The sequence below is a fragment of the Caloenas nicobarica genome, chromosome 11 (assembly GCF_036013445.1).
Source record: "Caloenas nicobarica isolate bCalNic1 chromosome 11, bCalNic1.hap1, whole genome shotgun sequence".
Lineage (NCBI taxonomy): Eukaryota > Metazoa > Chordata > Aves > Columbiformes > Columbidae > Caloenas > Caloenas nicobarica.
The window spans coordinates 9,191,971-9,206,262 of NC_088255.1; the positions used below are offsets into that span (position 1 = coordinate 9,191,971).

Below are 14,292 nucleotides of genomic sequence, written 5' to 3' on the forward strand. Positions count from 1 at the left end.
GATAATAAAAGTAGGGGGAAAAAAATGTGTGAATGATGCTTCTAGGGGACCTGTGGTATCATACGCAATAAGTATTTGCATTTTCATTACAGTATTGATCTAGGACCAAAGAAAGGTTTTGTTCTCCCTGTCAGTGTACACAGGAGAACAAAGCCACACTCTTAAGAAATCACCTCTGAATTTAGGATTCATTACTTTAACACTTCAACTAGCAGCGCTTGAAAGGTTAGCTCCAGACCAAGCTTTTTGAAAAACCCTGCACACAAACCTCTGAATTGTGCCTAATTACAGAGGGCAAAACTAACATATCCTAATCTCTTATAAATCAATAAAGCTTTTGCCATTTGATTTTCATGAACATAGGTTAATATAAAAAAGTCAAAACCAGCCACTGAATCTTGTTGAAAATACTGTTCTACCCTCCTGTTCTGACAACAACTTAAACCATTTTAAGTTCTCTCACTTCTTTTTCTATTTGATAGAAAAACAAAAGAAAAATGAGAATCAATATTAAAAACAGCTAAAGCAATCTTTACCACTGGTCCAGTTCAGGCACTTGGTCTATGCATAAAAATGAATTAAAATAAAGGGTGGATTTTTACCTCCCCTTTAAAATTAATTCTGCGACCTCATCAAATTCAACAAAGGAGATTCATGTTGATCAGTTAATTATGTCTCTGTAATGCACAATAAAATATTATCTATTTTCCATTTCTGTTTTGAGGTTTGGTCTATTCTTGCCTCGTAAACACAAAGTGCTATATTTGTAACTATCTTTTTATAGAAGACAACATTTATAATCAAAGCTTATTTTATGTTTCAATGATATATTACCCACAAAAGAATCTGGACTTTACTGAAAGGGCTGGTCTAACCCATTAGCTACCTACAGAATCTACAGTTTGAACCACAGACTCCAAAACGTAACAAAGAGCTTGTTTTTTTTCAAAAAAACCTCTGCAGGACTGTGCCTCAGGATGTAACCTTCAGCATCCCATATATATTACGATATATATGGAAGAAGAGTGAGGAATATACATAGGAGTGTCACATAGTCATAACATTGTAAAGCACAAATGCCCACTATTTGTTGTATTCAGTTTAATTAAACTTTGTTTTTGCAACTCTCTTAATTGTATCTTAAGAACAGGATGTAGACCTGCTGCATACCTAGACAAGTATTGAGCTTTTACTTGCACAGATCAGATTAAAACTATGAATTTGCATTAGCAGTTTTGACTGGCAATAAACCCAAAATTAATTAAGTACTCTAGATATGCCGCATTATGTTGTTTCCAAATATCAGTTTGCTAAAGGAAATCTTCCTGGAGAAAATGTCAGTTGTGTACTTTTCAATATGCTTCATATTTTCTGCATTTTTCTGCATTAATTTGTCATGGAACTATCTTTCAGATGATCCTTGCTTTTGTTTTGTTTGGTGTTTGTTTTTTAAGCAGACTCATAAATGTATTTCCATTCCATGCTATTCTCAGTTAGGAATAAAATGACGGTACTTTCAAGAAAGAAAATTACCAGGGAATCTGTTCTGCATTTGTAGGCAGGAGTGAGGCACTTTGAATGGGGAAGAAGAATTAAATTAGCCCCAGATATAGGGGCTGAATACCAGCCATGTGTTTTTGAAGCGAGTATCTGCAAAGCCTTTCTCATAGATCCTTTGTAGTCTGAACTTTACACATATATATGTATAACGATATAGGTATATTCTGGTAAAATGTTTGCTGCCCTACAGCAAGCACAAGTCTATCCAATTTTTAGGCAAAATACTTTTTTTCTTCTCTTCCAAAGGGATCACTGGTCTTTGAATAAAAAGTTTTTACCTTCCCCCACAGCCACCAGTTTTGAATGAAAGCATATTCCATGTTTAAGATTCTATATTTACTTAGTTTAAATATTTATGGGTGAGATGTATATACAGTATTGAATAAAACAGAAACCAGATTCATTCCTTAATGAGTGAGAAAGAATAGACTTCATATGGGGCAAAATGTAGTGTTAGAAATTGTCACTACTTTAAATTCAGCAACCACAAGAAATGTTAAATCTTCTCAACTACTGTACAGAATAACAAAACCAAAAGAAAGTGTTGTTAGTTTTTCTTCTATATTATCAGATTTTTATGACAAAGGTTAGAATGTTCAAAAATGTGTTTAAATTTATTCAGCTGTTCTCATAGTTTCATGTTTCACTGGGCTGCTACACTGCATTATGTTCCCATATGACTGGATTAAAGCTATCTTACAGCCTGGTTAAGTTATTAGTCCAGCGTCTGAATACTTGTTCAGAACCTTCTTTATCAAGTATGGACAAGCTGCAAAAGCCATATTGAAATCTAAAAAAAAACCCCAAAACCCCCCAAAAAACCAAACCCAAAAATAAACAGGACATAGATAGTATTTGTCAGATCAACACTTCTAAAGACTGCTTTTAGTCCAAAGACACTGATAAACTAAATATGGTGTTAAAACCAGTTATAGGAAGACTGGACAGCCCAAGGGAGACGTAACGGGATACAGAGACTTTAACCTTTAGGTCATCAATTTAAATTCAGCTCAAGCTGATCATGACCAACATTCCCACATGATGAATGTTTGTTAGCCTGTGTAAAGAAATAGACACAATAAATATTGGTGGACACATTACCAAGGTAACTGATCCCTTTTGGTAACCTCAGAATAATACCAACACACTGACAAGGCACAAAACAACCTGGATTTGTGTAGTTTCATGGAATCCATCATCGACTGCATATTCCAAAACAATGTTCCAACCACAATCAAATTAATTACGACAGGTTTTGGAATTGGGTTTTTTCAGTAGATACACATTTCAACTGGAAGTATCTTCAATAGTGATCACCACTGAGTTCACCTTGTCATAATAAAGTATAAGGTGCAGAGATAGAAAACTATATTGAAAAATTCCATTATATTAATTGCTGTTATATCCCAAACACTACTTCTCGGTTGAACTGTTAAAAGTGTGGACATAGGAAAAACAGAGAAAAACCTGAGACAGCTGACAGGAATAACCAGAGGCATGGAAATACAGTTCTATATGGAATCTAAGATTGAGATTTAGTTTGGTAGTCCAGATTAATAAATGTTGCCTGTTATGAATATATAAAATAATGATTATTGCAGACATTTCTTCAGAGCCTGGGGCTTATTAATAAAGCTAGGCACAAAGGTTCTTTCCTAGACTGTAAGAATTCTGAAGATTTGAGAAAGGTCTCATTAGTATTAGGACAAATCCTTTCACAAGTTCCACAAAAGCAGAGATACCCAACCTATTACAGACAATAGTCCAGTGGTAATGACAGTTGCCTTGGATGCATTAGATATTCAACTGGGTTTAAGTCTCTATTCAGCTGGATTCAGAAAAGGAAATTGAACCAAAGTCACATGTCTTAAAGGATAATGCCCTAACTATTAGGCTCTAGGTATTGTAATGCAGATTTCTCTCAAGGTTTCTTGTTGAACAGTTCCATTTTCAATAAATTAGTTATTTGCCGTTTGAAATTAAAGCTTCCTAAAGGGAATTTCTTTAAACTACCCTTGATATGAGAGAGGTTTCAGGTTTGATAAAGCAAAAATTTCTATCAAAAACTCCGTTAATTTGAAATATTCCCTAGCAGCTTCGGTATTTCCAAAAGCGAATGCAAATAAGTTTCAGACATTTGTGAACAGTCTTTTTTTTTTTTTTTCTTTGTGGCAACACTAAAGGGGGGACAATAAGACCAGGCTATGCAATCTTTTCCTGTCTAAGATATCAAGTGATTTAAGGCTGGGGAACCATTGCTACTAATCATCCACCAATGAACCTCTCCTATAAAATAAAAACAACAAAATACGCAATAAAATGAAAAACATTTTCATTTAAAATTGATCAAGGGAAAACGTAACAATCATACTACTTTTTTTTTTTTTTTGCTAAGTGACAATGCAGTTGACAGTCTTTGTACCTGGGAGGATAGGGCCTTTAATCTGAGCTTTAACTAGCATATGGGTCATCTTCACCATGATTTCTTTTACCTTTCCTATCTGTAATCTCGAAAATATGCTGTTCCCAAATTAAATACTAATTTTCATGTGATTTTAACTGCAAGTCTGTTTTTCATTTCTGCATCTAGTCATTCACTTGACTACTACCTGACTATCAAGATGCTTATTGATCACAACTTTTAATTATTATAACTGCCTTATGCACGGCTTCCCAAAGTACACTGATTCAAATAAACTAGAATCGGGTAATATAGTTCATCCATAGTTATACAAAATTGATTCATTCTTGAAGACATCTACTCACCTCCGAAGTTTACCACTCTATCAACTCATAGCTTATAAAATGTTCCTGATTTCTCTGCTCTCCTACACAATTTTCTGATTCCCGTTTTCTTTCAGTCCTTCCTATCCATCTCTGTCATTATGTGGGTTATTTAGCTATTTTTTATGTGGGTTTTTTAGCTATTTATCCCAAATTTGTAACAGTGGTACCTGCACATCCATTGATTTCTACTTGTCACATACCAGCAAACACCCTCTTCTCTAGAGCAATCAAGTCAGCACTGTGCTAAGCAGTTCCCTACAGTGATGGGTCCCCATGCATAAAAAATTATTAATATGATGTTGACTTACAATATTTTCAATTTAACTTCTGTTCACTGTAAAAGGAGACATAGATTTGAACTGTGCAAATGGTAGCCCTTCTAAAGACAAATCATGAGACAGTGAAAGTCCTGTGTGAGGAAGCATAAAAGTCGCCAAATGAACTGCACATAAACCTACCCTGTCAACAACCAGGATACTTGTGCTGGGTGCTATCCTAGTATACGAAAAGCTCCACTGCAATGAAAATAGACACTACCAAGGCAGAAAGAAACTTGTCTTCAGAAAGAACAGCCTGTCATGAATAAAACTTTCTATTCCCGCCACCACCTCTGCCAATTTACCATATTACAAAGCAGCAATAGTTCACAATGTAATATATTTGGACACAAAACCAGGTGATACACCTACTGCCAGAAAAACAATGTGTAATGAATCATATTATTACTCCGGTGTTTTAAACAGGTAGAAACAATAATAAAAGAACTGCTAAGGAAATCCACAGTTCTAATTTTGTACTGTCTGTAGCTCTTCAGACTAAAAATAATTCATAGGTGTCATTTTCAGAATTAGCATTTCTATTAAAAAGAAAACCAGACTCATCCTAGTTGAGCTTAGACATTGACTTACCATAATAATTCCACTGAGGCAGATTAATGCATTTGAATAAGGACCTGCACTGCAGGACTTAATAAAAACACACATATTGGGAAAAAAAAAAAAAAAAAAAAGATAGCCTAGGAATTAAGTCAGAAATTTTGAAAAATTTTGTCTTGTAACTGCAATTCACTTAATTTAGTTGACTATTCCTGATTTCAGTTCTAATGCACAGTGGTCTACAGAACTGCCCAAAAAGCATTAACACATTTAAACCAATTCCACTTTTTAGAGCTTCAAAATGCACTGTGTTTGTCTATGTTTCATAACTGTCAATGCACTTTTGAACAACAAATTCTTTCCATCATCTTGTTTAATTATAACACATTCTTTTAAAGTTAACTTATGTTTGAAAAACAGGTTCATAAAAATCCCTCAGTTCTACACTCAAAGGAGCTGTTAACTTAAAATAAACTAATTATAGCCCTAAAAATTATAAGAAGTGAAAATGGGACATGAGCATCTCCAGCCAAAATGATGATCCTCACAGACCCATGTCTCAGCCTAGAGATATCTACTCTTTGAAGACATCATTTTCCATGGTAAGATAGGCCAGACCCAGGAACTGCCCCTGTGCATGGCTAGACTTTACCTACCCGACTGCGACCAAACATCTCACTGCACAGCTTACATCTAAGCCTGACTGGGATCTAGAAAGGAAGCCCACCCCTGCACAGATGATCTGAGGAGTTTGATCCAACAGGTGTTCTCAAAGCCAGCCTAAGCCAACCTAATAAACACCAACCAGGTGGGTTTCCTTCAAAATTCTTCGGGTGCTATTTCTTTCTAAAATGGTACATGAACAGCAGTCATTCCTAGCCTAACAGCAGGACTACTCATCCCAGAGGCAAAATCCCCAGGTTCAATTCCTTCTTCATTCTAGGACGCAAAGCAATATCTTTCAGCAGAATGTTCTAATCACTAGGCTACAGGTTGTATTAACTGTTGGGATGAGGACAGGGATATATTAAAGCTCTCCTGTTGAAGCTGTATCATCGTAGAGAAAATAATTCAAGATTCATTGGGCCAGAGAAAGAACACAAGAGGGAGCAAGAGTCTGTAGCCTAGTGATTTGGGCACTCGGTTGGGAAAAGGTGTCCTGAGTTCCTGGCCTTTGCTCCACAGAAGGTTCATGCAATTTATCTAAGAGTCTTTCCATAATGTAAGTCCTACCTTGAATCTGGCTATGTTTTCCTTCTTGATCCAAGTTCATAAATAACCTTTTGTGTAATCACATGTATCAATTTGAATTTTGCAAACATCAACATGTCTTTTGTGTGCTTTTAATGCTAATTTAAAAATAGAGAACATCAATAAAACTGAAATGGGCCAAATCCCTTAAGCTTATTTCATACTAGTTTTGCTTTATCTGTATATAAAATACAAGAACTTACTTGACAGCAGGTTAAAATAATATTGAAAGGCAAATGCATTTATTTACATGTGTCGATAATGCTGCTTTGAATTTCTAAGTTGGAATTTATTTTTTCATCTCATCTTTCTCAGGATGTGGTAAGATTTTTAAGAAGTTATAACAACAGTAATAGACTTGTCATATTTTAACTCTGCTCAGTTTCAGTTTCTGATTCCCACTTGATAGTATTTTCATTTGCTGTTTCTCATTCCCTGGCACAACAGTGCAACGTCATGCAGGCGACTGTTTAAATCCAAGCAAGTTTACCCTGAAATTCCCACTCCAACAATTTCATGGACAGACTTCTGTTTTTGCTAAACATTCTTTTTATAATAGCTTCATTTTGGGACTAAGCCTACATAACAAGGTCCCTTTAAATAATATTCCATGCCTTGAAACATATTACAAAAACTGTTATATCAAGGCAAGTTATGCAACAGCTCTCTACGGTTTTAGCATATTTACTCTGTCACGCCATATGTGAGGCTGCAGCCTCCACAACAAAACCTTTACACACTGAAGTCATTATCTCTGTGAAGTCTGCAACTGGCATTTAAAACTTATTGATGGCCTGGGTATTGGTGGCTCAGTAGGCAGCACTCTTGCCGGAGGCCCAGAAGGTCAGAGGTTCACATTCTGCTCAAAGAACAAGCTGGACATATTCCAGGATTGTGTGTGGGCTGGACTAGACTCTGAAAGGGGCAGTCCTCAGGACAGTAAGTGAAACCTTGTCTGTTTTGTGGATATCGAAGTCCTCTTGGAAATGGAAGAGGAAGAGTAAGAAGCAAGTTTAACTTGCCTGAAGCGAGTGAATGAAAATGAGCGTACTTGCTGGGGAACCTGGCTTTAGTTGCATGTGCTAAATACGGAACGGTACAACTGCAGTACACTGAATAGTATTCAACAAGCCATTTTGGTCTTCGTGGTAAGCATATGTTCAAGAGACAGGTACAGACTGCCAAGCATGCTCAGTGTTTGCTAACTTCCACAATAGCAGAATGACTTAGGATTCAATTTCACACCATGGACATATGAAAAATGCATGTGTAGTTTTGGTAAGTGAGGAGTCTAAACAAAAGTGCTTTAACACTGGTAAAACTTCAGACAATACTATAGAATTACTGAAAAAATCTTCAGCCAAATATCCAAGTCAATACCAGCAACATATATAGAGAATAATATAAATAGAGATTAACCTGCTCTGGTGTTAAACTTTGATACTTGAATATCCCAGATGTCTCCCTCCTCCTCTTCTTCTTTATAGACAGGTAAAGATGGACCTCTTGAAGGAACTGGGGATCACACTCTAGGCAAAGGTTGGACAGGTGATCAATGTACAGCATGAGATTTTGCCGTGGCTATGTGCCTCCAACAGTGACTGGATCATCTGGTTTAGAAAAACAATTCAAAATTGTAATATTTTCTAAAGAACTTATTTAGGGAAAAATTAGCAAAAGGGAGAACAAAGGACTTTTATAACATGGAATGTTATCACAGAACTTGTTCCCATAATTATAGAGTTTATTTCAAAAATTCACTTATTTCTTATTTAACATTCAGTTCATTAACTTTTTAATTGCTTAGAAGTCAGCCCTTAGAGGATTGTATTCCATTTCCATCACCAGAATGTGTTCAACAGTTACGGATGAGATATGAAGTTGTTCTTATAAGTTTCAGTTTCTGTTTTTTGATGTCTAACACAACCATACAAAGTGCCAAGGCCAGGCCTGGCTCACTATCTGAACAGGCTTTGGAGCAAGCCAGTATTTATTAGCCAAATGGGATTCTACTCTGTAGTGCACTTCAGGGAGGTATTCACAGAAGTTAATGTTTGTTAATGAAGATTCATCTCCCAACACTCCCTTCCTTGTCAATAGACTGAAAGAGCATTTTCTAAAGGACCATTCAGAGCATTTGAAGTGAGCCTTTTTCTTCTAGCAGTTAGGAACACCGTCTTTTATCTACCTATCTTGTACGTAGTGCTTTTTTTTAACCGTCATGGAAAAACAAATAATGCCATCCTTTCCAGAAACGTCCATCAGTATAATGGACCTTTAGGTTTAAGTTTGGTGAAATCAACCTGTATTTAAGCAACAGTGTTTATACACAGTGAAAGAGAACGCGAATTACGATCAACATGACATCTTTAGGCTACCACACAATTAATATGCAAGCAATGAGTTTCCTAAACAAAACAATTTAATGATGGCATTATTTCTAGTTTAGAAACAGAGGAACTCATAATATAATCCCAGTGCAAATTTGCAAAGAATTATGAGTTGTATTTTGTCACTAAAATATGAAAAGAAGCTATTTCAAGGAACGAAGGATGTCCTCTTAACCTATGACAACAAATTTGTTTGTTTTTTTCTCTTCTCAGTAAGAAAGCAATTAGGTTTTTTTTCCAATAAAAATATCCTTGTCCATATATAAACACTCCTGGTAATCATGTAATTACCTTACCCAATCAGATTAAATTGCTGTCAGTTGAGTTCCCACTGTTGATTAACTTTCATGTACTCTAAACCTAAATGAAGTCTTTGGTAAAGTCACTTAGTCATTTACAAAGGTGTCTCTATGATTCTAAAAAGTATAACAGCAATATATTATTTGCTACAGTCATCAAATATCCAAGGTCAAGGATAGATCACAGTGGATCTCTTTTTTAAAACCCAAAGAAATACAGAATTAAACTATGTTGCTTATTTTTGTGTTTCTTGCCATGACTTCTAAATGTAATAGTAACCTTTGACCCCCACACATTAAACACTATAATTATGTAATTAAAACTAATTATGCAATTTAACATACATATTTTTGTCCTACAACAGGCAGGTCAATTACCTCACTCATTGACCTTGGAAGCTTTCACAGTTTAAACAAAACAATGAGGCTTTCAATTAATTTTAAAGTACAAACAGAGCAGGAACAGCAGAATCAGAAGTCTTCAAGCTAATGTTGCATAGATGGATCACTTACAAATCACTTCATTTTTTATTACCTAAAATAAATCCCTTGATAAAAACTTCTAAATGCTTTCTTTCTGTCATTAGAAATGTTAACACATTTGTGAACAAATCATATACACATTACTTGCCAAATGCAAGCCAGAATGGAAGCCATATATTGCTTTCTTTTTGTCCCACTTCTTCAGTATGGTTTCCTTTGCTTCCTCCCATACCTCCCTACCTCTCTCCCTGTTTCACCTTCACTTTCTGAAGTCTTTTTCTTTCTCTTCTCTGTTCCACTGCTAACTGGAACTTGATAGAAATTTATATATTATGGAACTGCTGTAGCTGTTGTCTTTTCCAGTTTCCGCTTCCATCCCTAACCCTATTCACAGGATGGTGTTTCGCATCAGGTCCCGGCTGATAATCCAGCACACTGAGGGAACTCTGGACTGCAGAAAGCTACGGCTAAAACAAACACAGTACGTGCTCTAAAAAATATTCTAATTTTGCAGTGCTGGAAGTTTGGTACAAGTGAGAGACACTTTATGAAATTACTGAAGTATGTTTCACCTGGATAATGCCTTCATTCTCTTCATACACTTAGGTAAACTGTATGTATGGTCTGAAATTTTCTACAATTGTACAACAAAGACTCATGCAATATTACATTGTGTCCAAGGAACTTCTTTCTTTTCATAGAGGAAAATTACCACCATAATTCAACCACGTCTTTATTTTTCAGTAAACTAAATCCCATTCAGAACAATTCTTAAAGCAAGTATAAGCCTAGGAGCTCCACATTAAAAAGGATTATGTTCTGCTATGCTGTTTTTTCAGTTGCTATCTTAGCCACAAATAATTTCACTGAAATTACTAGGCTTAGCTGTGAAGTATAGTGACAGACAATGTGTATTTGTAGGTATACCAATCAAGCTTTATGTTGTTTTCTCTAAACCTTGCTTTATGTGGGAGCAGAAAATAGCTACTCCAAAATACATATGCAAATCTTTGCTGACACTTTGAAAGTAAGGCAAAAATATCTACATCGCACTTTGTGTTTTGGTGTCATTTCTAACACCATTTTTGGAGTCCTTTTGGTTCTCTGCTTTAATTAGTCCTGACTTGCACAAGCAGCTTGAAAAGATATCAGTATACCTTTGACATAATGGAAACAAGGAGCACTGAACTCTGAAAAACAAATTACAATAGGAAAGAAACAACTTAGGATGGTAGCAGGCCTTCCTGCAACATTAAACCTCAAACTGAATCTGATTTATATAAAGTAAACCAATATACTGAAATAGTGCCCCAAACTTCTGGACAATAGTTTGAACGAAAACAATATAGTGCATGTATAGAAATTCTGTCCAAGGGAGTGGATGAGATTATTCCTTATACTCTCATTTAACAAAAAGGTTCCTGTTTTGAACGGAACATTAACATTCTAATTCAGCTCATAGAGCATCCCAAACAGAGCAGCAAAAGAATGTGTGAAGGAGTCCAAATATGGTGCTATTGAGACAGAGTGGATTAGAGGAATTGGGACAGAATCCTACAAGTGGCTAAATAGCAGCAGGAGATCAGCTTCACAAACAGCAGGATGCTGTTCTTTCCAGACGTGAGTGACATAATACAGGCAAAACAATCAAGATTTTAGCTGATAAATGTATGCATTAGGAAAAGGCCTTGCTGTAGAACTTTCATACTCAACAAACTTTTAGGTAAATTCTGTAGACCTAACTTACATTGGAGAGCATTTTGTCTTATACAAATATGTTGTTAAAAATGTAAAGCAGAATCCTTTACAGCATAAAGACAATAATTTTAAGAGCCTGAATACAGAAAACACAGGAGCATTTGCTTAATGATTCACCAAATGGATAAAGCCAAAAGATTTTGCAGTTTGACACAGCTTCATTTCTGTCCTGAGCAATTATATGTGTATTACGTTAAATATACATACAAAAAATTAGCCCCAAATATCTAGAATAGCTAGACTGAAAAAGTAACAGAATCTATGTAACCCTATTGATTATTCTTAAATTCCATATTATAGCAGTAGGATTAGAGAAGGTTTAAGGTTCTGAAGGGCGCAGTTGCATTTGTAAAGAGACATATTGAGATATCAAAAAAGATGCACTTAACGAAAAAAGTATCAAGAGATTGTTTTGATTTCTAAATTCAATGAGATGGTATAAAATCCCACTTTCATTCTAGATGTCTATTTTTCACTCACTATTTTCAAAATATGTTTTAAAAGGCTGAGAGCCCACTTTCCATCTTATGAGCAAACCATAGAAAATTTATTCAACTACTTTTTAGCTAGGGAAGTGCAAAACATTATGTGTAAAACGTTCACCTGTCTTCCCCAAATTCTTTCCTATCCTCCACAAAATATTCTTGTGGGCTAATTACTTCAGTAAGTTTGAAGTAAATAATAATTCTTAGATCAAGAGCAGATTCCAGGCTGAAGCAGAGGCCACACTTCCCCTCGACTCTAAGAGCATCGTGAGACAATTTCTGAGTGGTGGGGTAGCTGCAGGAGGCCTGGTAGAGAGCTAAAGAACCTTGGAGCACGCCAGAGATCCATCCACCGCGGCACCCTTTCTCCTATGGTGGTTCCTGATACAGTCTCTCAGCTTACATAGCCTTCACAGAACGGATTTTATGCGTTGCAAACAGTAACACAGCATTTAATAGCCTCTGATGGATTCCCACCCTGCCACCCCCACGAATTCATCAAATCTCCTTTTGCACCAGTAAAAACTTTCGCACTCAAAAAATCATGTAGCAAGAAGTTCCATAGATCAATTGTAGTTTATAGGAAGAAATACCCCATCCTCCACCCTCACCCTTTTTTAAAAAAAACCTCCTCAACTACTAATTTTACTTGGTACTCAGATTAATTGTAATATGAAGGATCGTAAGCAGCTCTTTGTTTTGAATTGACTTCTTCATTAGGGATGGCTTTATACTTTCTGAAAACTCAAAGGCATTTGTTTAAAACTTAGTTCTCCAGTTATCAGTTATCATTCAGAAATCGGTTTAAGAGTCAGTTGTGCCTCTGAGAACATAAGCTATAGCGATTAAAGAGGCAGGACAGAGGAAAGTCCAACGCAGATGCACAAAGGTACAGAGTTCCCCTGCCATGGCTTGGGCAACCAGATGAGAACACCAGGACATTTGCAGAAGACACCTGAAGAGTGTGTTCCCTGAGCCCTTCCTCAGCACATTACCAGAAGTTTACCTATCATCTGATCACAAACCAGGCATTTCACATCACATGATTGAGTGAGGGAATATGACAGATGATGTCTGTATTTTGATAATCTGATGGACATGCAAATAGATTTATAGTCAATTCTTCTGGAGAAAGATCAGATTACAGAGCAGATCAAGTTCTTGCTAGCTGGCTCCAGTCTATGGATCTTGTCACAAGATCTGTGATCTTAATGTGGATAATTTTTGGAGATCTGTCATAAAACTACATGATCAGGAATTAAAAATGGTGTAGATAGCGATAAGTATTCAGCAGTTCTACCTCTAGTCCCCTGTTCAGCTTAAAAACAAGTAGATGACGCTGCTTTTCTATTACCTGCAGCATTGTGCAGTGACTGAAATATGTAGTCATCTTGTTCTCATCACCACAGGGAGTGTGACTTATTTACATGTATGGATGTATTGCACATTTATAGCATGTTTGGTACAGAGCAGAGGAGCTCTGTAAAGGCTGATTAAGACATTATGCTGAACTAAAAATTGGATGCTTTGTGAATATCTGCGTTTTGGCCTTTCCCCAAATGTCTTCCCCCCACAAAGTGAAAGAGGACAGCTGGAGCAGAATAACTTTCTGTACGCAAGTGTCTTTTTTTTTCTTGCCTTTTGAAGGTATTACTTGCATGTTATTACATTTACATAAAGGATCTTTATTCTTTCCCATATATAGTAAATTGCACTCCAGTATGTGAATGTTGTATAGCAATTCCCCCCCCTCAAATAAAAAATAGAATTATCCTCACTCTCATTCAAGCTTCCCTCCCCCCAAAACCCTGTTACAAAGAATTGATGCAAATCTATTTTTGTTTGGTCTGTTTTATGCTGACAGCAATTAATTCTAAAGCCTACAGCATAAAGACATACAAGTATCACATATGTTTTTAATCTACAAGCAAGTTATCCAATTATTTTAGGTAAACTTTATGATCACAACCATTCTTACCAACTCTGATATGATAGGTTATTTTCTTCCTAATGGCTTAAGACTCATATACAGTGCTATAGGGAATACACTCTTTAACGTTCCTCATGTTTTACCTCCTGATCTTGAAATAATAATATAATCAATGAGCACGTTTTGTTTATACTTATTACTAAAAAGAAACTACAAGCATGCTGGGAAATAATATTCCATGCCTTAGGACTCAAACAAGTTCTTTTTATAAATAGAGCTTGTGTAAATCACAGACAAAGTTGACAAATTTCATGGATTAGTCATGGTGAAAATATCAGATTTCATGGTTTAAAACAGATTAAGAGGAAAATCATATTAGAATCCCGATTATCCAAATTCTGCATGTTGTTAAAGAATAAACTGAAAAATAGTGATAGTTCTAGCATCAACACACTGAGTCACATACAGAGCCTG

General features: G+C 35.9%; 1 protein-coding gene across 1 annotated transcript in view; it reads right to left on the reverse strand.

Annotated features, from left to right (window-relative positions):
- Positions 1 to 8,002: 8,002 nt before the first annotated feature.
- The window catches only part of ERC2 (ELKS/RAB6-interacting/CAST family member 2), a 400,553-nt gene continuing 394,263 nt past the window's right edge, over positions 8,003 to 14,292 (reverse strand). Inside the window, exon 20 of the mRNA XM_065642652.1 lies at positions 8,003 to 8,083. Coding sequence (XP_065498724.1) covers positions 8,003 to 8,083 — 81 coding nt within the window. The remainder of the gene's footprint in view (positions 8,084 to 14,292) is intronic.